At 51.2% G+C, this 19,576-nt stretch overlaps 7 protein-coding genes across 7 annotated transcripts; 4 read left to right on the top strand and 3 right to left on the bottom strand.

The window, feature by feature from the left end:
* Positions 1-281: 281 nt before the first annotated feature.
* EJ05DRAFT_488734 (uncharacterized protein) lies at positions 282-2,426 on the top strand (the record flags this gene model as incomplete). The annotated part of the gene is made up of 3 exons (XM_033745739.1): positions 282-411; positions 598-2,199; positions 2,248-2,426. The coding sequence occupies 3 exons, from the start codon at positions 282-284 to the stop codon at positions 2,424-2,426; spliced, it is 1,911 nt and encodes a 636-aa protein (XP_033597658.1).
* Positions 2,427-2,863: 437 nt separating this feature from the next.
* Positions 2,864-3,270, top strand: EJ05DRAFT_427963 (RNA-binding domain-containing protein; the record flags this gene model as incomplete). The annotated part of the gene is made up of 2 exons (XM_033741522.1): positions 2,864-3,001; positions 3,157-3,270. Coding segments are annotated over 2 exons (252 nt in total), but the record flags the coding sequence as incomplete, so codon positions are not given.
* Positions 3,271-4,778: 1,508 nt separating this feature from the next.
* On the bottom strand, positions 4,779-8,154 carry EJ05DRAFT_126233 (RNI-like protein). The gene is made up of 2 exons (XM_033739108.1): positions 5,423-8,154; positions 4,779-5,338 (listed from the first exon to the last, which is right to left on the bottom strand). Exons 1-2 carry the CDS (start codon positions 7,946-7,948, stop codon positions 4,988-4,990), a joined length of 2,877 nt encoding a protein of 958 aa, XP_033597656.1. The 5' UTR covers positions 7,949-8,154; the 3' UTR covers positions 4,779-4,987.
* A 1,996-nt stretch (positions 8,155-10,150) lies between these two features.
* Positions 10,151-12,234, bottom strand: EJ05DRAFT_126202 (uncharacterized protein). The gene is made up of 2 exons (XM_033739107.1): positions 11,496-12,234; positions 10,151-11,441 (listed from the first exon to the last, which is right to left on the bottom strand). Exons 1-2 carry the CDS (start codon positions 12,034-12,036, stop codon positions 10,246-10,248), a joined length of 1,737 nt encoding a protein of 578 aa, XP_033597655.1. The 5' UTR covers positions 12,037-12,234; the 3' UTR covers positions 10,151-10,245.
* A 538-nt stretch (positions 12,235-12,772) lies between these two features.
* On the bottom strand, positions 12,773-15,294 carry EJ05DRAFT_126196 (SAE2-domain-containing protein). The gene has a single exon (XM_033739106.1). It carries the CDS (start codon positions 15,199-15,201, stop codon positions 12,925-12,927), a length of 2,277 nt encoding a protein of 758 aa, XP_033597654.1. The 5' UTR covers positions 15,202-15,294; the 3' UTR covers positions 12,773-12,924.
* Positions 15,295-15,470: 176 nt separating this feature from the next.
* EJ05DRAFT_503508 (uncharacterized protein) lies at positions 15,471-17,178 on the top strand (the record flags this gene model as incomplete). The annotated part of the gene is made up of 2 exons (XM_033747433.1): positions 15,471-15,631; positions 15,681-17,178. 2 exons carry the CDS (start codon positions 15,471-15,473, stop codon positions 17,176-17,178), a joined length of 1,659 nt encoding a protein of 552 aa, XP_033597653.1.
* A 199-nt stretch (positions 17,179-17,377) lies between these two features.
* EJ05DRAFT_503507 (uncharacterized protein) lies at positions 17,378-19,309 on the top strand (the record flags this gene model as incomplete). The annotated part of the gene is made up of 4 exons (XM_033747432.1): positions 17,378-17,550; positions 17,803-17,902; positions 17,967-18,386; positions 19,142-19,309. 4 exons carry the CDS (start codon positions 17,378-17,380, stop codon positions 19,307-19,309), a joined length of 861 nt encoding a protein of 286 aa, XP_033597652.1.
* Between the last annotated feature and the right edge of the window lie 267 nt (positions 19,310-19,576).

The following is a 19,576-nucleotide window of genomic DNA, read 5'->3' as shown; positions in this document are numbered from 1 at the left end:
ACGCCGTGCTGCCACGATTGATGTGTATGGAGGCCAACTCGCGCTTTGATCATGACACTCTGACCACCGTCGCCGTCTTGCTATTTCTTTTCTCCGTCTCTGTACACGCCCTCCCGGACTTCCCCAAACCTTTCTTCTCAAGCCACCCTAATGTAACTCACCGCTCTCAACTCCCTGGCTCAGCTGTAGCTCTCTTAAGAGCTCGCCTTCTGTCACTCTGCCAGCGTCCTTTGCTATTCCTGTCCTCATTTTCTTCCACAAACCCTGTATTATTTTGGAGCATGGTCACATCCGCAACTGTTCTTGGTGCTCTCCCTTGTGTCTGGATTCTACGGAAACAGTTCCATCGAAAGCAGATTGGTCCATCATCTATTCATTCAGAGAAGGATGTGTCTGATACAGCAGGCCTGGGTATGTCACTTTCGTATCTTCCTCCATCATCGTAGAACAATGTCCATTCTGGTACATGCAGGGGCCTCATCTGCACGTCAAACCCCCTTGTTATCCACATGGTCCCAATAGCATGGTCGCCTTGTTAGCCATAGTTGCATTCGGAGCTAGCGTATCGTCATACGAAACTAATCAGATGATATACAGACGCCTTGTCGAGTGATCCAGGACTGTTAAGGAAGCACAGCGAATTTAAATCGTATGCTACCGAACGCTACACATATCCATCCATCAGGACCTTCTACCGACCACATCCTCAAGGGAGCAAATTACCTACAAAGCCAACACCGCTACCTTTACTCGTCTTCATCCATGGTCTTGGTGGATCTGTTGCGCAATTTCATCCCATCCTTGTCAGTCTCGTCAATGTTGCCCCATGTCTGGCCATTGATCTACCAGGCTGCGGTCTTTCAGAATTCCAGCCAAATGCGTGGGATGCATACACGACCGACTCTCTAGTACGCTTGCTGTCTGTAGCCATTGAGGCTCATCGCGATGCTGCTTCTGATCAAGAAGTAATTCTGATCGGTCACAGCATGGGATGCTCTCTTGCTGCCCTGTTAGCCTCTACTACCTCTCAGTATCACCATTTGTTATCCGTTCACGTGAATGGGGTCATCGCCATCTGCCCCTCAGCAATTCCTCCTGGACCGGAAGATGTAAAAAGGTTCAAGATTGGCTTGAGTATACCTGGCTTTTTGTTTGACATGTGGAGAAAGTATGATCGGCGTGGAGGGACTGAGAGCGGGAGTGTGGCACGCTTTGTTGGTGCAGGTGCCGAGGAAGAGACGAAGAAGCTACAAGTGCGGTTCAATGAGCAGAGCAAGACACCAGTATTTCGACGAATGGCCAGGGGATGCCTACCCGATTACTCGTCAGGCACTGCGAAAGGAGGTTTGCCAGGCAGAGAGGTCTGGTCGGGCATCAGAGTGCCTATGTTCCTAGCGGCTGGAGAAAACGATCATGTCACGCCTCCTGACAATCTCAAGGCCATTGCCGAATATCTAGGCAAGGCCCCGACTGTGTCCGAGGAGAAGTCGGTGATGATTCCTGACGAACTTGCATCAGTAGATGTGCCTGCTACGAGAAAAGACTCGAAGATCCTGAGCAATAGCCCGAGACTCAACGGGTCAATCACTCCTTCAGATGGAACACTCGCTTCTACAACTGACCAGGCGGACTTTGCTGATATGTCAAAAATCATCTCGCGATCCGTACTGAAAAGCACGATTCTCCCGGCTCCAGCTTCTCATGCACTCCTTTACGCACCATCTCATTCTCGAATATTGGCTGGATTAATTCAGAGCTTCCTTGCCGACCACATAGACAAGCGATTGTCTCTAGGTTGGCAATTGCAGTACTTGACGACCGAAGGCAAATGGGACGTCAAAAACTTGGAGAAATGGAAAGCAGTCGCACCTGTGTCTGCCCCCATAGCAGGTGTCTTTCGCGCAATGAAGACACTGCGCGAAGTCGACGGAGAGCACTGCCCCAAGGTGTTCGTCGATAAGTGGGCTGGGAAGATAAAGGCCATAGTTGACATCTCCCACGAGAGTCCTGTCTATGACCCCAAAGGTCTTGAGGCTGGTGGTATCGTGTATCACAAGTTTCCTACTGTATCCAAATTACCACCTCAAGTCGATGAAGTCAAAAGCTTCATCACGCTCATAGACCAAATCCGGTCAACTTCTTCTGATTCTTCGAGTATTATCGCAAACGATGCATTGATTGGCGTTCACTGTCACTATGGTAAGTACCGGACATCGATAGACTGTGCTTTACTAACGACTGCGACAGGCTTTAATCGTACTGGGTTCTTCGTTGTGTGTTATCTAGTTGAGCGTCTTGGGTACAAACTTCAGGATGCAATTGACGAGTTTCGGATCTGTAGACCCCCTGGCATTCGTCATGACCACTTTATTGATACTCTTCATGTCCGGTACTGTGTTGGTCTGAGGAGGGCACCGACTTTGTAACATTCCTGTCTTATTACTAATCATGACGGCGCTTGGGTACTTTTATCACTATACCCAGATTATTTGTTCACTTCCTTTATTTAAATATGCCAACTGACATATTCACAATCATCGTGCACAAAGCCTTGTGCAAGCACAAATGTAGGCGGCACTACTTCGGCATCCACTGACCTTCTACCCCAAGCTCCACCACTCCCGCAAAACATCAACAGCTCCTCCGCAGCCACTAGGTAGCTTCCTCATCATATATCCACCCCACCTCACAACCCTCAATCTTCCACTCGAATCAGACACCCAATCTCTCACCGCCCACAATGGCCGATTCCACATCCATGGACATTGACGCCCCGACCGATGCGCCCGCAGACAACGTCCCCCAATCCAAACCCATAGCCGCCAGCGAGACACGCACACAAGCAGGCGCCGTAGCCGTGCGCTCAATCGAGGGCTGGATCATTATGGTGACGAATGTCCACGAGGAGGCATCCGAGGAGGATCTGACAGAGCTCTTTGGAGAGTACGGCGAAATCCAGAACCTACACCTGAATCTGGATCGCAGGACGGGTTACGTCAAGGTATGTTATGTCTTTTGTTGTCTTTCCTTTTCAGCTTTCGAAATATATCTACATGTCTAGCTTGCTGGCATAGAGATTCTTGTCGATCGAGTCCCGGCGTGCGACACACGGAGAAACGAAGATTTAGGTACTGATGGTGCGGCATGCGTGTGTAGGGCTATGTACTTATCGAGTACCCCACCCTCGACGAGGCGAAAGACGCCATCAAGGGCGCAAACGGCACGAAGCTGCTCGATCAAACTATCAGCGTCGACTATGCGTTCGTGCGTCCGCCGCCCGCGAAAGCAGGGCAGAATGCGAACAGGGGAGGGCGCGGTGCTGGTGGCGCGAGGGGTGGTGGACGGAACCGCAGCAGGAGTCCGGGAGCGGAGCGCGAGGAGCGGGACGAGTAGAATGAGGATTGGGTTGGTTCATGAGGCTGAGACTACTCGAGGAAAGCCGAAAAGAAAGAGCTGCGCATTTATAGACACTCCAAGGCGATTGCAAGGCTGAGGTATGGAAAGTCCTGAAGAGCAGGATTCGGTCGTGCGTGCCGCAATTCACGACCGGCTAGGAAAAAGGTGGAGGGGAGAAATGCGAGAGACAAGACGAGAAGAGAAGACATAGCTTGCCAGTCCGTCCGCACATGACGGGCTGGCCCAATGACATTCATCACGTAAGTCAGAGAATCGAGTAGGACCCATACAGCAAACGCTCTACTCCTCTCTTATGTCCAGACATATCACTGACACGAGCACCCAGACTCCCCACATTATCCCATTCCGCCCTCTTGAAAATCATTGACCAAATATATAACAGTTGACTTTGCTCCTCGAGACCGTTCCGCGGTAACGAGCGCAACCATGCTGAGAATCTCGACGAAGCGCGTGCGTACTTCATCATCGTCATCCTCTTCATCATCAGTAGCAGCAGCAGCATCAAGGACCTCACAGATGCAAGCAACATTGCACATCTCCAGGAGCAATGGCCTTGGCAATAACAGCATACCATGAGCGACAGTATCCAAAGAAGACGCAAAACAGCCACACAGAAACATATCACCGGCGGCAGGAATATGGTTTTGCCTCTCCTTAACGAACGTTCCAGATAACCACAAGAGGACGTGTGTATGTATGTATGTATGTGTCAGCGACCGCTTCCACAACAGAGAGCGATCATCGCCGGAACCCGGACTCGGAACCCAGCAATAGAAACAGCTACATTCTCGTTTCTTCTGTAGAATAAGGGCAAAACACACATTTAGCCAAGTGAGGCTACTGTCGTCTGTCCGCAGCAACAGTCAAGATTGTTCATTAGGTTGAATCATGTTCCCAGCGCCGAGCCGGTGCACTTATAGTTCCCCTGACAATGTGTATATGTTTACATTGCATAACAAAATATCGCATCTCATATTCCACTCCCACCTCCATCTCCATCTGACAGCTCATAACACAAGCACTACATACCCCAAGTCGTCCACATAACCTATATATATCATACATATCTTTCCAAAAAAAAAAAGAAGAAAGAAAAAAACACTTCATCATAGCGTCCCCCGACTCCCACCAACCCAACGTATATATACTCATCGTCTAAAGAAAACCCTCAGAACCCTTTTTTTACAACAATAATGAAAAAAAGAAGTCCTGCCCAAAAGTGGGTGGGTGGTATCTTTCTCTCCGCAGACGCAGAGAGGGAGGGAGGAGGTAAAATATAATAGAAGACAGTTATATCCATCCCACAGAGATTTATGCGCGCGCGCACGCACGCATGCACGCCAGATCGATCGATCGAATGAATCACCCGCTCTCTATATAAGTGTATGCCGTTCCCCCGTTCCACCCCCAAAAAAAAGAACACTCCAGAAAACCCCTTCTTTTTCTCGCGCCGATAGATAAGCTCATATGTCGTAGCGCCTTTACATGCCGCGACAAAACAGCGCAAGCAGGACCAACACCGACAACAACACCAACACCAACACCAGTACTACCAATCACCAATCACCAATCACCGCCCACCACCCCTCCACCTCCCCTCCGTAACCGTCTCAAACCGCACCCCTCTGCCCCTCCTCTCCACCCCGCCCGACTCAAGCCACCTAGCCAGATTCTTACACTGACTGACGTCGAAAAACTCCAGCTCCATGCACCCATCCAGGACATGCTCGACGCCCATGCCCGTGACGCGCACGCAGCCGCGGACGGAGAGATGGCGGAGCTGGGTGAGGTGCAGCGCGACGGTGGCGAGCGAGTGGTCCGAGACGGCGGAGCCGCAAAAGGCCATGTTGAGGTGGGTGAGGTTCTGGCAGCCGAGGGCGAGGACTTCGGTTGCTGTGTCGGAGAGGGCGCAGCAGAAGGACTGGGGTGGTTAGTGATTAGGTTTGGGGAGGGACGGGGGGGGTTTCAAGGGGAAAAAGGGGAAGGGTGATATGAATTGACGTACCAGGTCGAGTTCTCGCAGCTGCTTGGCTGCGTTGGTGAGGTAGACGATGGCGTTGTCGGTCAGGTAGGTGCAGTCTGCGAGGCATAGTCTGGAGAGCTTTGGGAATGCGTGGCCGCTCCATTGGTGGAAGCCGTTGTCGGTGATTGTCGTGCAGCGTGTGAGGTCCATTGATTCTATGCGTTTGGAGGCGTGGATGGCAATGTGTGCCATGGAGCGGTCCGTGATGTGCTTGCAGTATGACAGTGTGAGACGCTTCAACTTGGGACAGCCGATCACGGTCCCGGGTGGGAGTTGTTGCACTGGTTGTTGCTGTTGTTGGGGATGATGTTTGCCTCTCCGCTGGTTGGCATGCGCTTGAGCCTGCGCCTGTTCTTGTTGCTGTTGCTGCTGAAAGACCGCTGGGGGTATGTTTGGGACTACCCAACCAACGACTCTTGCCAGAAGGTTATCGCCGACTTTTCTGCAGTTGCTGAGGTCTATCTCTTCCAGTCCCTTTGCTTTGCTGACCATGTCAAGAACGGCCTGCCCGGTAATGTCCCAAACGCTCTTCATCTTCCACACCTTCACATTCTCTCCACAAGATGCCGCTAATGTTGCAAAGCCCTCGTCTGATATATGAAAGCAATTGCTGAGATCTACAACACGCGGCCTGTTTCCAACAAATGGACATATAGATGTAGTCAACACCGAGTCCGTGATTCGACGGTTATATTTGGCCAAATCAAGATAATGTAAGACGTCTGACGAGGAAAGAATTCTTAGCCAATGCAGGGAGACTAGGCGTAATCTCATGAGTTCATGTAACTCTAGATACTGAAAGATGCTAGTAAGAATGCTGTCGGGTAGTATACCCTTTCCAAATCGACTCGAGCGTCGCTTTAGTCTCGATCTCGGTCGCGGAGGGTGTAATCTGACACCAGTCTCTGGCTGTTGTGCGCGTCGCCCCTCCTTGGGACTCGGTGATGCTGGCGTTTCAGCGAGAGCTGATTGCGACGCAACTGGACTCGCTGGCGTTGGAGGAGCAAGTGAGTTTCGCCGTGATCTTGAGCGCATGTTGTCCAGGTCCGGATTCAGGAATGGATCTGGATCAAATGGCTCCATCATGTCACGAGATTTGCTAGGTGTTACGGGGGCTTCCATTGCGGCGTCACTGAATGTTACAAATGGCACGCTGTTCTTCCTTGGTGTTCGTGGACCTTGGTCGCCAATTTCAAGTTCATCAATTGCGATCGTGTTCTCCACCACATCTGACATGGTTACGTCGGGTTCTGAAGCAGTCTGTAGTCTTTGCTTGGCCACTGATTCTACCTGTTGTCGGATATCAGGCGAGCATTGCCGCCACAGATCGTTAAGAACATTGTCGCTGATCATTAAGCATTCGACCGAAGTCACCGATCGTACAGTGGCGGTCCGGCTTGGTGATAATGACAGGCTTGTGACTTCACCAAAGTACTGACCTGCCCTTAAACGCGCCTTGACATGCCGTGTTATCGGCAGTTGTTGGTCTGGATCCAACTGTACCGACTCGCTGGCTATCGGTGTCCTCTCTGCTACGACCTCGACTTCTCCTTTTACAATAAAGTATACATCACGGTCTGTTGAGCCCTGTTTGACAATCTCATGGAAAGGCGGGAACGAACGAGGTTGAGCGCGAATGCCTAGGAAATGGAGAATTTCAGGGGGCAGTCGCGAAAATAGTGGAAGCTCTTTCAGCAGCGGCCGTATGGAGACAGTTCCTGTAGCCAAAGCGCTGGATGACGACGTTTCTACCAGGCTGGGGCTAGGCGACTTTCGTTTCTTGTACATATTCACGACTTCACCCTCGAACAACATGCCGGCCTCACCCATTTCCACGTCGCCATCTACCCGATCTCTTGGCCGTTTCGTGCTCCGAATCAGTCCCTGAGCAGGTACTGGTGGAGGCGCACGCAGCTTGTTCTCCTTCTTCTTCTTTTCAAGATATGCCAGACGTTCGTTCGCCTCATCACGTATAGCTCTTTCAACCTCTGGATAGACTGGTAGCTCTTTCTTCAGGTCTTCCTTATTCAGTCGCACAACCAGGCACCGCATATTCGCAATGATTGTAGCTGTGCGCGGTATGTCCATAAGAATACCAATCTCGCCAAAGAATGAGCCTGGCTTCAGCTCGGCGTACGTACTTTCGCCATCTCTTGAAGTGACCCTGACTGAGCCCCGCACGAGCCAGTACATTGCCTTCGCATCATCACCCTCGGTCAGGATATAGTCGTGTGGTGAGTAGACCTGCGGTCGAAGGTGTGTCCCAATAGCTTGGAGGAAGGAGTCTGGCGCTTGCTGGAACAGAGGAAAAGAGCGCAGGCGATCAAGCAGGTCTAGAGGCAGACCTTGTATGGTAGACGCCGTGAGAGGAGAAGGTCGGATCGGTCGACTCGGGTTGGTTTCAGAGTCATAGGCTCGGATCAGAGTCAGTGGATCAGGAAAAGAGGCGCCATTGACTCTGGAAGCGTGAATTGTCGGACCGCCGCCTGGTCTATTATAGCGACGCATGTCGCAGCCACCACAGAGGAGTTCTGAGCAGCGTGATCGTGACGATGTGGGAAGTCCAGAGGCGCGTGTTGGTATGAGTGGGGCTGCGGGCCGGTCAGGGTCGAGGGAAGAACAGTGGGTTTGAGGGCGGCAAGAAAGAGGTTGGATGATGTTGGTCTAACAGGAAGCGTAAGACATGTCTGAGTGTTTGTCGTGATACAGAAGAGGAGAAGTCAGAGGGAGAAATTGTTTGGTCGCGAGTCGGAGTAGGCGTCTTGCTGGTGTCAGTGGAGGAGCGGGACGGAGGAAGCTTCCGGGGACGGCGTAGAGACGATCGTTTCGCGCGGGTGGGGAGAAATTGAGGTGGAGAATGACGCAGAACGGGCGGTGTAGACTGACGAAGTGAGTTTGTACTGAGTTGATCGCAAAGACAATGAGAAGATGGCGAGTGTGGCATGCGTGGTATGTGAGGGTGTGTGTCGAGACGGCAGAGAAGCCAAGTCGAATTGATATAGAGTACGAGTTCCAGGCCCTCGAGGGTCAGTGAGTTTTTACTGGGATGAGCAAGCAAAATCGGGATTGGCGAGAGTTGTGGATGAAGTGAGTGCTCAATGGTGCTGATGGGAGTGTGGTCAATTGAGAGGAGGGGGGGGGGGATGTGTGTGAGCGAGTGAGTGAGTAAGTGTGTGTGTGGGTATGTGTGTGAGTGTTCTGGTAGGGTACTGTACGTACTGGAGGGGGAATTGGAGGGGGAGGAAGAATTGCCTTGCGGGCGGTGGGCGGTGGTGGTGGTGGGGTCAAGACGCCCCCGGGCAGCTTTTGACGCCGGGATGATCTGGCGAGTTTGGCGGTGTTTGGGGCCACAGTCCGGCTCTTTCGTCGCTGGGCTAAACGCGCCGTCGAAGCCCGCACAGATCAATTCCGTCCTTCTTTTCTGCTTCTACAGACCTTCGAGAAGCCTCAGCCCACATGGATGGAAGGACTGTTGCTTGATGGGCGGAATGAATGGCCAGGAAAGGAAATCTAGAGACGTGGGAAGCGAGTGGCTGGACAGTCGGTTGGCTGATGGCCCAGATGCTTGTCTACATAGTACATAATGTCTCATCTGCAGGATGGATATCATGGTACATTCACAGCAGCATCAACAGTGTCCGCCTCTCGTCCAACGCAATGCTCTCCCATTTTTTTCCTTCTCTCATTACCGCAAGCGGCACAGCATAAGAAGGTCTTCTATGCACAAATGAGATATGACACTTGTTCCTGTTTCATCCCCATGTAGCAGCGACCTGCAGCCTGCATGCAGCCTGGACAAAGCATCCAAGGGCTGTCTACCATACTCCGTAGTATGTAGGACATACATGGGAACTACCATATTCGGGCCTTTCTTGCGTGGTCCTGTCAATGTGTACTTCTTGGTATTCTCCTATCAAGCGTCTTAGCATTTCTTATTAGTCTTGGACGTGAGCTACGTACCCATCCATTCGCAGACCCGCTTCTATCCTATCTTCACAGCACAACAGCCACCCATAAATCCCTTTCGTCATGCCCCGAGGGATCCATCGAAATAAGCAAACATGCATGGCGAAGTCATTAGTAGTGTCGTTCTTCGCACGTAGATGTCTTTTCTTTTTCGGAGGTAGCTGCCCCCCTCTCAAGGCTAGACGATGAGACCATCTGCGTGGCCTGTCTTCCTCGCTTATGGATCGTGCTTAAGCCTCTACATCACCTCATCCACTCATACGCTCGGCAGGTCAAGCGGGCCTGGCGGTCGAGCCACTTTTTACTGATCTGTGTCAGGGTTGGTGGTGATGGGCCGCGCTATATTTAGTCTGCGACAAAGATATCTATCGGCCCGGCAAGCACACACGGGAATAATGATACTATAATATACTGTTTACCTGGTCCTGTTGCTGCTCGCGTGACCATTATTAGACAATCGTCTGCACTGTAAAACACCTCTTGTTTGCTCTTATGCGATTAGCACTGGTTCTGGCAGATTTTATGCCCCTCCCCTTCCGCCCCCCCCCTTTCTTTTTACCCATCAGCCCTCTTTCGACACTCTCTTAGTCTCATCAGCCCTCTTTCGACACTCTCTTAGTCTCATCAGCCTACTGGAGCAAACTTTCTAGTACATTGTGATCTTGTAGCCGACGTAACACGGCTGCCGATGTGAGCCTTACCACAAATTGGAGATATCGTTGTAAACAATCGTTATTCTGCCAGTGTACAACAAACATCTCACGTCTGAGACTGCCGAATATGTCTAACCCCTGTCACAATCTCATATTTGTAGTTATAAATATATATACGTGAAGCACCTACGGCTTTCCCTCATATCTTGGATATCCAGGCTTCTTTGGCTCCCAGCACTTCAGCCACTTATCCAACGCCGAAGTAAAGTATCCCCGACTCGTCGCTGCTAGGGGCGTCGTCTTAAAGTCATAGCAATGCTGAGCATTCGCCAAAGTATACCCAAACAGCGTGTCCTCACTCGTCGCCACATTGCACTCCGGGATATTCTGCGTGACTTCAAGGTGTGGCGCAAAGTCCTCAGTACTGAGTGGCGAGAGCGTCCCCCAGGGGTCATACTGACCGCCGGACCAGTACACGTTCGAGGGTCTCATTTTCCAGCCGCCAAAGAATTGATTGGTCTTGTCCGTCTCGGGCTCCTTTGGTATTCCGGAGGGAAATTGACGGTGGCATATGTCCATCTGGTGCTGCAGACTGTTCCACTTTGATACAATCTGCCTCTCTCCGAGATTGGCAGATTGGAGAAAACCCCACTGAGTACAGTATTGGTATATCCAACTTATATTCACAGGGTTACTGAAGCGATGATTAAGGTTGCAGTCTGGAGTTCCAGACTTCTTGGGCACTGGTCCTTCACAGTTGCTGGTCATAAGGTCGTTGACCATCCTGACGAAGATTGGCCAGGAAGCCCATCGGTCGACGGTGAACTCAGGGCCCTTGGACGCCGCCCACCCTTCTGCCGGAGCGGTCTTGTTCGTTGCTGGATCGGTGCTAATGTGCGTACACAAAGAGTGAAGGCCCTTATCCATACCACGCAGATGCCAGAAGGCGGTTGGTATCGTTAGTGCCTCTCCAAACGAGGGATTGGGATTCTTCTCGGCGCCACGACCGAGGAACTTCTGCTTCAGCGCGGCAGCCTTCTCTTCGTCTTCCATTTCCTTGTCCATGTACATGATAGCTGCATGGATGTCGGCAGTACAGTTGCTGTACCCGTACGCATTCATGCCATGATAGATCGTGTCGTAGAAGAATGACATGTCGACTGAGGCCTGGACAGGAGCCGAAGACGCGTATGACGCTACGATCGTTTCCGGGTATAGCTTTCTCATAAACGCAGCCCTCATGCCTGCATAGCTTCCTCCGATAAAGACCCATGGAGCGCCATTGGGCGTAAAGTCGACATTGGGATAGTTCTTCCGCGAGAATTGATCAGCAAACGCTTTCACATCGGCAAGTGCTTGTTCCGTGGTTAGAAACTTGAAAGCTAATGATTCGGTCAGAACGTCTTGTAAAGCCCGAAATGACCGGCATAACTCACCTTCAGGGGGAGTGTCGAGATTGATCTCAACCGGTGTCGAGTTTCCATAGAACCTGTGCTCCCATAAGATTCCAATACCACCGTAGGCTTCCACCATCTGATTGAAAAAGTGGGTCGAATTCTGCAAATATTCGAGCACGGCAGGCTCAGCGTCTCCCTCACCAAAATCGTAGACGAAGACCGGTCTAGCGGCACCCGGCTTATAACCCGACTCAGTGACCCAGAAGCGGTTCTTGAAGGTACCAGCGTTGGTACCAAAATGGTTCAGTGGGAGCTCGACGTACTCGGGAGTAATGGTTTTGTTGTCAGCAGCAGCGATGCCCATAGACTTGACCTCTGCGGTCTCTTGATCCAAGGGCGAACCGTCCGGATTAAGATCGTAGTCGGCCAGATACCGAAACATGTTCGGATTTATGCCTCCGAGCGCATTGCTTCCAGTACCGAACAACGTGACGCCCAGCATGGCCGCGACAGCAGCTCTCTTCACGAGTATCGCCATGCTGAGTGTCTCGAGGAGTTTTGAGAAAGAGGACGCCGACATAGAGGCACAACCAGGGCACACAATTGACTTTATATTCCCCACGAACAGGACGGTATCTATGCTGAGTCGCTCGCGCCCGACAGTAGGGCCGACATAGCGTCACCTTCCCCTATTCTTCCATGAACATGTGTTGCAATTCGCCATAAAGTGGAGCTCTGCCACTCGTAGGAGTCTGGTCATTTGCACCAGTTTCCTCTGATCTTGTTTCCCTTGATCGAATTAGGGAGGTCTGTAAGTGACGCTAAGGCCGACTAGAGGTATGTCACCACATCACCGGTCCAGGAACCGTCGTCGGTAGAAGTTTTGGTGACTATGTTCAATCCTCATCTGCTATCAGAGACAGGCTTTTCATTCGATAAGTGGGTTATGTAAACTGTCAGTACTATGTTCAATTCTTCACCTACAGTGATTAGAGACAGACTTCTCACTTAATAAGTGGGTTATGTAAGCCATCAGGGAAACCCCTGTTACTTGTACAAGGTTGATTCCAGTTACCATAATATACGCCAAACTACCGGAGATCCTTATATATATTGAGATAAATGCGTAGGATCCTAATTGTGATAAGGTGCCAAACCAAGCCATGTAAGCTCAAATTGCATATTCGTGGTCACTTTGATGGCACTGGTGATCTAATGTAAGTCTGTAAAAGGTTACAGTATTCGTAGTATGTTCGACAAGTCACTTGGTTCTGGACGCTCTTGGCCCATCGTTACAGCTGCGTCATGATACCAAGAACGCCAATCGACCGCAATAATCGTACCTGCAGTCCAGCGCAAGGGCCGTGTTCATGCCCCAAAGCTTATCTGTACGCCGTGGAGCAACATCTGACAACTCCAGCATCATGAAGCTTGCTGGTTTATCCAGAGAAGGATTCTTCCAATTTCTTCATTTTTCGTCCTTGAATACCCACCTACCCCCTTCCCTCATAGCCTCCCTCCATCTCTCTTCAACTATCGCCTGATCTCTCTTACGTGCCTCTTCTCCTCTCCTGTCAAGCTCTTGAGTGGAAGGGAAGTCCGTATCCCAGTACCCAGGCGGGCTCGATCGTCTCTCGTGTTGTTGTCGATGCTTTCCATGCTGATTCGCCAGCAGCTGTGCCCGTGCGCTGAGCAGCATCTCTGCGCGATAGTCCATTGTCATGTCGTGTCGGTACGCATCTCCGAGGTAGTGACGCAACAGGCGCTCTTCCTCCTCCTGGGAACTCTTGGAAGCATCTTGAGAAGCCTCGAAAAGGCTTCGTGGGAGCTTGGGCTGCACTCCTGCTTCAACGAGCGCTCTGAATGCCTTTCCACAGCAGCTCGGCTTTGTACATCCTGGGAGACAGCGACGGGATTCACTATCGCGCACTGTGTCGGAAAAAGCAAAGTCAAGTCCTTCATTTGTCTTTGGGTTCAGCCTGAAATCGGATGCAGAAAGTTCAGAAAGTGGCCGAGAGCGCAGTGGGCGCTTAGCAGAATGAGTTGTCGTCGAAGTCTGTTCACCTTTGTATCGCCTGGTAGTCAAAGGAGTGACAGGCTGAGGAGAGGCTGGTGTTTCTGTTTTCGTGGATGGCTGCGCTGTGTTATTATGATTAATCAGCCGTATACGAGAGCGTGGCTTTGCTGTTGATGCTGGCCTTGAAATCGTAGGTGACTTCAGATGATCCGGCTTCTGGCTTGCAAGCAATGCATCGAGACGTTTTTGAGCTTCGCAGTCGCCTCTTGCAGATGGCTCCTCTTCTGCCCACGACCCCTTAGTCTGTGGTCGAAATCGCTCTTCGCCATCTTCACACAGAATGTGCACGTGGTAGCCGCTCTGGTCTTGAATACCTTCTTGAATACCCGAGTTTTTGCGTGTTGGTCGACCATGCTCTATATTCGGACTGACTTCACTTAAAGGGCCACGAAAGTTCCGAGGGCTATGCTGGGTAGAGAATGGGAGCCGCCGGGTGCCTCCCATGGACCTAGGCTCACTATTCGATCTATCCTCGGCCTTGATAGAGGAATTCTCAGGCGAGGAGCTACCCTCCCCCCGAGCCTCCGTTTTTTGCGGCTCAGTAATCACGTCTCTCGGGAGACTGTTAGAACGTTGTTGACGAAGATTGTTCATCGCTGTAGCTCGGAAGGATGGCAGCTGAGAGATCCGCAGTAACTCCAGTCGTCGTCTCTTTCGGGGGGTACTGATATCCTGTACTGCTTCATCCAGATCGAGGGTGTCCATGCGGGTCAAGGTCTGTTGAGCGGCCACGATGCTGGGGGGACTACTAGGCTCGTCTTTGATACGAATAGGCGATGGTTGAGCTAAGGACCTCCTAGTCTTTCTTGGAGTGCTTCTCTTCCGCTTCACGGGTCTCTCAAAGACGAATTCGGGAATGTCGTGGTCCCTATCACCCACAAGTAAGTCTTGTGCCGGGAGTGGTTCCTCTATGTTCTCGTCTTGAGTCGTTGTCGTCTGACTAGACCCCAATTGATCGATAGCCAAGTACCTTTCGCCTCGGCGAGTAGAGCCTTGCAAGTCTTCGAGCGGCATCGGTTTTGAAGTTTGGAATAGATTGCCCCTGATAATACCACCCCCCCTGGAGGCTGACGGGGTCAGTGAAGACTGCAAATGGGTACTGGCTTGCGGTCGATACTCATTAGGCAATGCCTCAGTTTTTATGCTGAGAGCTAGTTCCTTCTCTCTTATTCTTTGTTCGCGCTTCTTCAACGCGAGATCCTTCTTCATAATCCACGTTTGCCAATCTCGAATGCTTTCCTTGGCCTTTTCGCGGTTCTGGCGAGACATTTCAGATGACTTCAGTATATCATTGTATTTGTTCCTATGTTCGTTGTACTTTTGTGATAGATGCTGCCAGTCCGAGTATGGAACATAGAGGTTCTCGAACCTTGTGCCTGGCGTAGCCTCTTCTGGTGTGTCCGTTCTGGCGGGTGTCCCTGTAGATGTTCGTACAGCCGAGGTACTGCTGAGGGCAGCGATCTTCTGCTTGAGAGCCTCATTTTCCGCTGTCAACGTAGATACCTTGTTTTCGAGGGTATTGACGACTTGCGCATGTTCATGGGCTTCGTTGCTGGGCAGCTTCGACAATTTACGCTTGATGGTTTGATGAAAGTCGACAACGTGCTGGTTAATTGCTGAGCTGAGGAGATCGCATTGCTCCTCAAGCCACCAGACATCATTTTCCATGACTGCTGCACAACAGACAAAGCTCAAAAGCTTGCATGCCGCTTTAAATCTGAAATGTCGCGAAGGTGGCGGCACTAAACGCGTGAGGCGTAGGACGCGTTAAGGTGGGGTTGTCACGAAATCATGTGGCCCGCTAATTCTGTATCACGTGGAAGTCTATTTGAGCACCTACTGCAGGATCCACGAAGGTGCTCAATGAAGTGTGGGCAATCCAACCTCTTCCTCCGTGGGCCACTAAATTTTCCCTTAGCCACACGAATATACTGTCCATGCCAAAGCGCTCTCACCATGGCACTCAAGATCTGGAGCAGCCCTCGAAACGGCGTCGCCTGGCTGGCGCAAGGTTAGATCGGTTGTCCGACCTCAGTGATGAACTGCTCTTGAGGATCCTTTCATTCCTTTCTACCGGCACTCTCGTTCTTTGCCGGAGGTTAGAGGAGAACATTTCTCTCAGCTGAATATGACTGATAGTAATCTAGAGTATCCACCCGACTTAAGGCAGTCGCTACGGACTCGCAACTCTGGAAAGCCGCATACTACAACCGTTTCGTTCGTCCCCGTGCATTGCGGCTACCAGGCATCAGCGATTCGGCTAAGCACCTACTGTTCTCTTCCAAGAGTTCAAAATGGTTGGACGAGGAGTACCTAGTACGTCGGGGGGAGACTCTCGACTGGATGAAACAATACAAGTTGAGACATAACTGGACGCGAGGCAGCTGTGCTGTAAGCGAGATCTCTATATCAGACTTGCCACCGGCGCCGCCTCTTCTACTACGATACCACAACGGAATAGTCTTCACTCTCGACTCGTCAGACGGACTTCGCGCCTGGTCCTCCAAAGAGAGACGTGAACTGCTTGCTACATCTGTAATTGAACCTCACACCAAGGATGATCTACCTACGTCGATGGCGGTCGATGAGTCTAATGACCCCCAGTTTGCTAATCAAGACATACGCATCAGTATAGGATTTCATGACGGCAGATTTTGTATCTACAGCTTCCAACCAGACGTTAGACGCTTTGCCCGGATGTATGAGCATGCGAGGTCGTCCATCGGCCGCCTCTCGGCTATGACACTACGCTGGCCATACCTAACCACTATGTCAGAAACGCGTCAGTTGTCTATATACAAATTTGCCGAGGTGCTGGGATCCTCTCGAGAATACTCGCAACTTGCGCCCCCAAGACTTCTAAGTTCATTGAAATCTCATACCACCTCCAAGCCCCTGTCACTATCGATGAAGATTACACATCACGCTGTTGTGGCTTCTATTGCCTATACCTTGCCTACCTACTTCTCAGGATACTCAGTCGGTATCCAAGAGGTGCGTCTCTCGCTAGATGGAGACATTGTCGAGTCACGGCTGGCCACAGCCGACCACGGTGTCTTTCAGCCTTTACATGCACACCCGCAGGCCGTTGGAGAATCGAGTACTAGCCCGAACGGCACGAACGCTCGGGATTTTGGTAGCTTCTCGACGCCGACTTCGCTTTCGTATACACATCCGTATCTTCTGGTGGCTCATCCTGACAACACTCTTACTCTTTATCTGGTTACGTCATCTCTAGAAAAGCTCGCTATTAGCCCTGGCAGTCGCCTTTGGGGCCATACGTCATCTGTATCTGGAGCCCACGTTGGTGGCCGCGGCCGAGCTGTGTCTGTCAGCTGTCGAGGAGGCGAAATGCGAGTTTGGGAGCTTGAGGGAGGCGTGTCTTCGCTCGGTAATCGCAAACGTCTATTGAATGGCGAGTTGAGTATCCGTGTTAAGACGGATCGTGATCTTGTTCAAACCAACCAGAATTCACTCGAAAGTACAGAGTCTGACCGCGGCTTTGGCCTGGGGCTGTCATGGGCTGATAGGGTTGAAGATTCGTCAGTGACGCGAGGTTGGGTGGGATTCGACGATGAAAACGTGGTAGTGCTTAAAGAGCTGGCTGAAGGCGCGCAAGCCCTGGTTGTGTATGACTTTACCTAGTGCTACTGGTTGTCTCTTGAAAGTGAGTATATACTGATCCAACCCGTCTGGCATAAGCACCACATGGCCCTGGGTACCGGTACATGGGTCTCGCTGGAGAGGCTGCAGCCATTGTCCACTGTTTTTTGCAAATTCGATTGTGGTCGGAATGCGAAGCGGATCTGGACGCCGACAGCACACAAGACTAACGAACACAACAATGCGCGACTCAGTTCCTGCACCTGGCCAGGATAACAATTGGCCACCAGGATTCCGGCAATTTACGCGGATGCAGCAACAGTTCAGAGGTAGAAGCGGGCCTGTCGTAAAGGTGGAACTATGGACCCACTGGAACGCCGAACACCGTCTAACCAGATTTGGCCGTGCACAAAAGTGAACTAGTGCGCGACTTCTCGCGTAGGAAAACCTGGCACCTGATCCTGAATCTCGTCCTGCATCTCTCTGGCTTGCCACTACTTGCTTTTCTCCCTCTACATCTCTCACCGACGACATATACTTTCGTCGCTTAGCCACTTTTACCAATCCGCACGGCCGCAAGTTCAAGGTATTAAAGTCTCTCAGCTCGCACTGTAGGCGGAACATACCGTCTGACAATTTTGACAGTTCCCGCTAAGTTTCTCTTAGTCGCACACACGCACACACCTCGCACTTCCCAATTCCATATTCAAAATGGATTATCAACCTGCTTCTGGTGGTGCCCCGGGCAGCCGAGGATGTTACAACTGTGAGTTTCAATCTTCCATGACTCTATACCTTTTCACGAAACACAATTAACATATCGTCTGCAGGTGGAGATACCACCCATCAAGCTCGCGACTGTCCGACCAAGGGAAACCCAACGTGTTATAATTGCGGACTCAAAGGTCACGTTTCGAGGGAATGCTCGGGTCCTCAACAGGAACGGACCTGCTATCGTTGCGGTCAAGCTGGTCATCAGTTACGCGAATGTCCCAGCAGTGAAGGTGCTCCACCACCACCCCGAGGCGGCGGCGGCAGCGGCGGTCAAGAGTGCTATAAGTGTGGCACTGTTGGCCATATCGCGAGAAATTGCACTGAGGGAGGTTCCTACAGCGGTGGTTATGGTGGTGGCTACGGAGGTAGTGCCGGTGGTTATGGAGGCGGCCAGCAGCGCCAGACCACGTGCTACTCGTGTGGCGGCTATGGGCACATGTCGAGGGATTGCACCCAAGGCCAAAAATGCTACAACTGTAAGATCTGTTTCCTGTGGCCGTTCATGTCTAATACGAATAGGTGGTGAGGTTGGACACTTGAGTCGAGACTGCCCGACCGAGACCTCGAATGAGCGCGTTTGTTACCGATGCAAACAGCCTGGTCACGTCCAGGCACAATGCCCAAGCAATTGAGCCCAAGAAAGGATATCTCTGACGATGATTGAACGGCGGACATACCACGCTCGGTCAATTCGAACACGCGAACCTCAGCAAACGGTATTGTCAGCTCATATCGCCCAGCGTCTTCGGTCAGCGATTGGATAGGCAGAATTCTGCCAGTTTCCTTATGAAATGATGCCTTGCATGGGTTCACACGACGACCGGTGACACTTTACCAAGACAGTAATGCTAGGTTTCGAGATGCGATGTAGTTCGGAACGCTAACGATGGCGTTGATGCTACCAAAGGTTCTGTGTTCCTCATACGGCGTGTAAATGGGCAGGCATGCGGATGCGGCACGAGAAGCATTGTGGCTTTACCTACTGCTTGGCTTTCCTCGAGCTCTCTTATCGTAACAGACTCGCCTTGGCGACTCCCGATAGCAACAATACGATATATTAAATTTGTGAAATTTGTGTCCACTTGATTGAAACGTCTTGAAATACCATCAGCCCTATAATGATCCTAACCGTATCATATGAAGCCCTGGATCGCTCATCAGAGGATGTTTGACGTCTACCCCACTCTAGACCCCACCAAAACGTAACAAACACGTCTATTGACACCGCTAGATGCACAAGTACCGCAAAACACGTATTCTTGAAGTCATTACCTGTTCCACCATTCAAGTCTCCGAGATGTACTATTTCGTGTACCCTGATCCATGGAGCTTTGAAATACCCCGCGCTCTGCCAAAACTTGCGTCAGCGTCTGCGTCAGCGTGTAAGTTGCAGCAGTGATGTGCATGTCCCCCAAGACGCTAGCAAACTGACAGCCGTCGATCTAGGTAAAGGTCCGATCCGTGGCGTATATTGCTTATTCAGTTATTAATCTACACGAACGAGGAGTGTTAGTGGTTTGATGCCCACTCCACCCAGGGTGTACCAACCACCAAGTTCTGAATTGATGTTAATATATATGCCTGGTGGGCGGGATTGCCAGGGTGGGAAATAGGATGTTTCTAGATTGGGTGGTAGATGTTACACATATCAAATAAGCACACATTA

Source organism: Pseudovirgaria hyperparasitica (assembly GCF_010093815.1).
Source record: "Pseudovirgaria hyperparasitica strain CBS 121739 unplaced genomic scaffold EJ05scaffold_14, whole genome shotgun sequence".
NCBI classification, from domain to species: Eukaryota; Fungi; Ascomycota; class Dothideomycetes; order Acrospermales; family Acrospermaceae; genus Pseudovirgaria; species Pseudovirgaria hyperparasitica.
This window is presented reverse-complemented; position numbering and strand designations above follow the sequence as displayed.

Coding starts and splice junctions, on each gene's coding strand:
- EJ05DRAFT_126233 (XM_033739108.1), bottom strand. CDS start 7,948: ATGCGTCGCTATAATAGACCAGGCGGCGGTCCGACAATTCACGCTTCC. Junction 5,339..5,422: donor AGCTGCGAGAACTCGACCTG/GTACGTCAATTC, acceptor TAACCACCCCAG/TCCTTCTGCTGCGCCCTCTC.
- EJ05DRAFT_126202 (XM_033739107.1), bottom strand. CDS start 12,036: ATGTCGGCGTCCTCTTTCTCAAAACTCCTCGAGACACTCAGCATGGCG. Junction 11,442..11,495: donor TCTCGACACTCCCCCTGAAG/GTGAGTTATGCC, acceptor CCGAATCATTAG/CTTTCAAGTTTCTAACCACG.
- EJ05DRAFT_126196 (XM_033739106.1), bottom strand. CDS start 15,201: ATGGAAAATGATGTCTGGTGGCTTGAGGAGCAATGCGATCTCCTCAGC.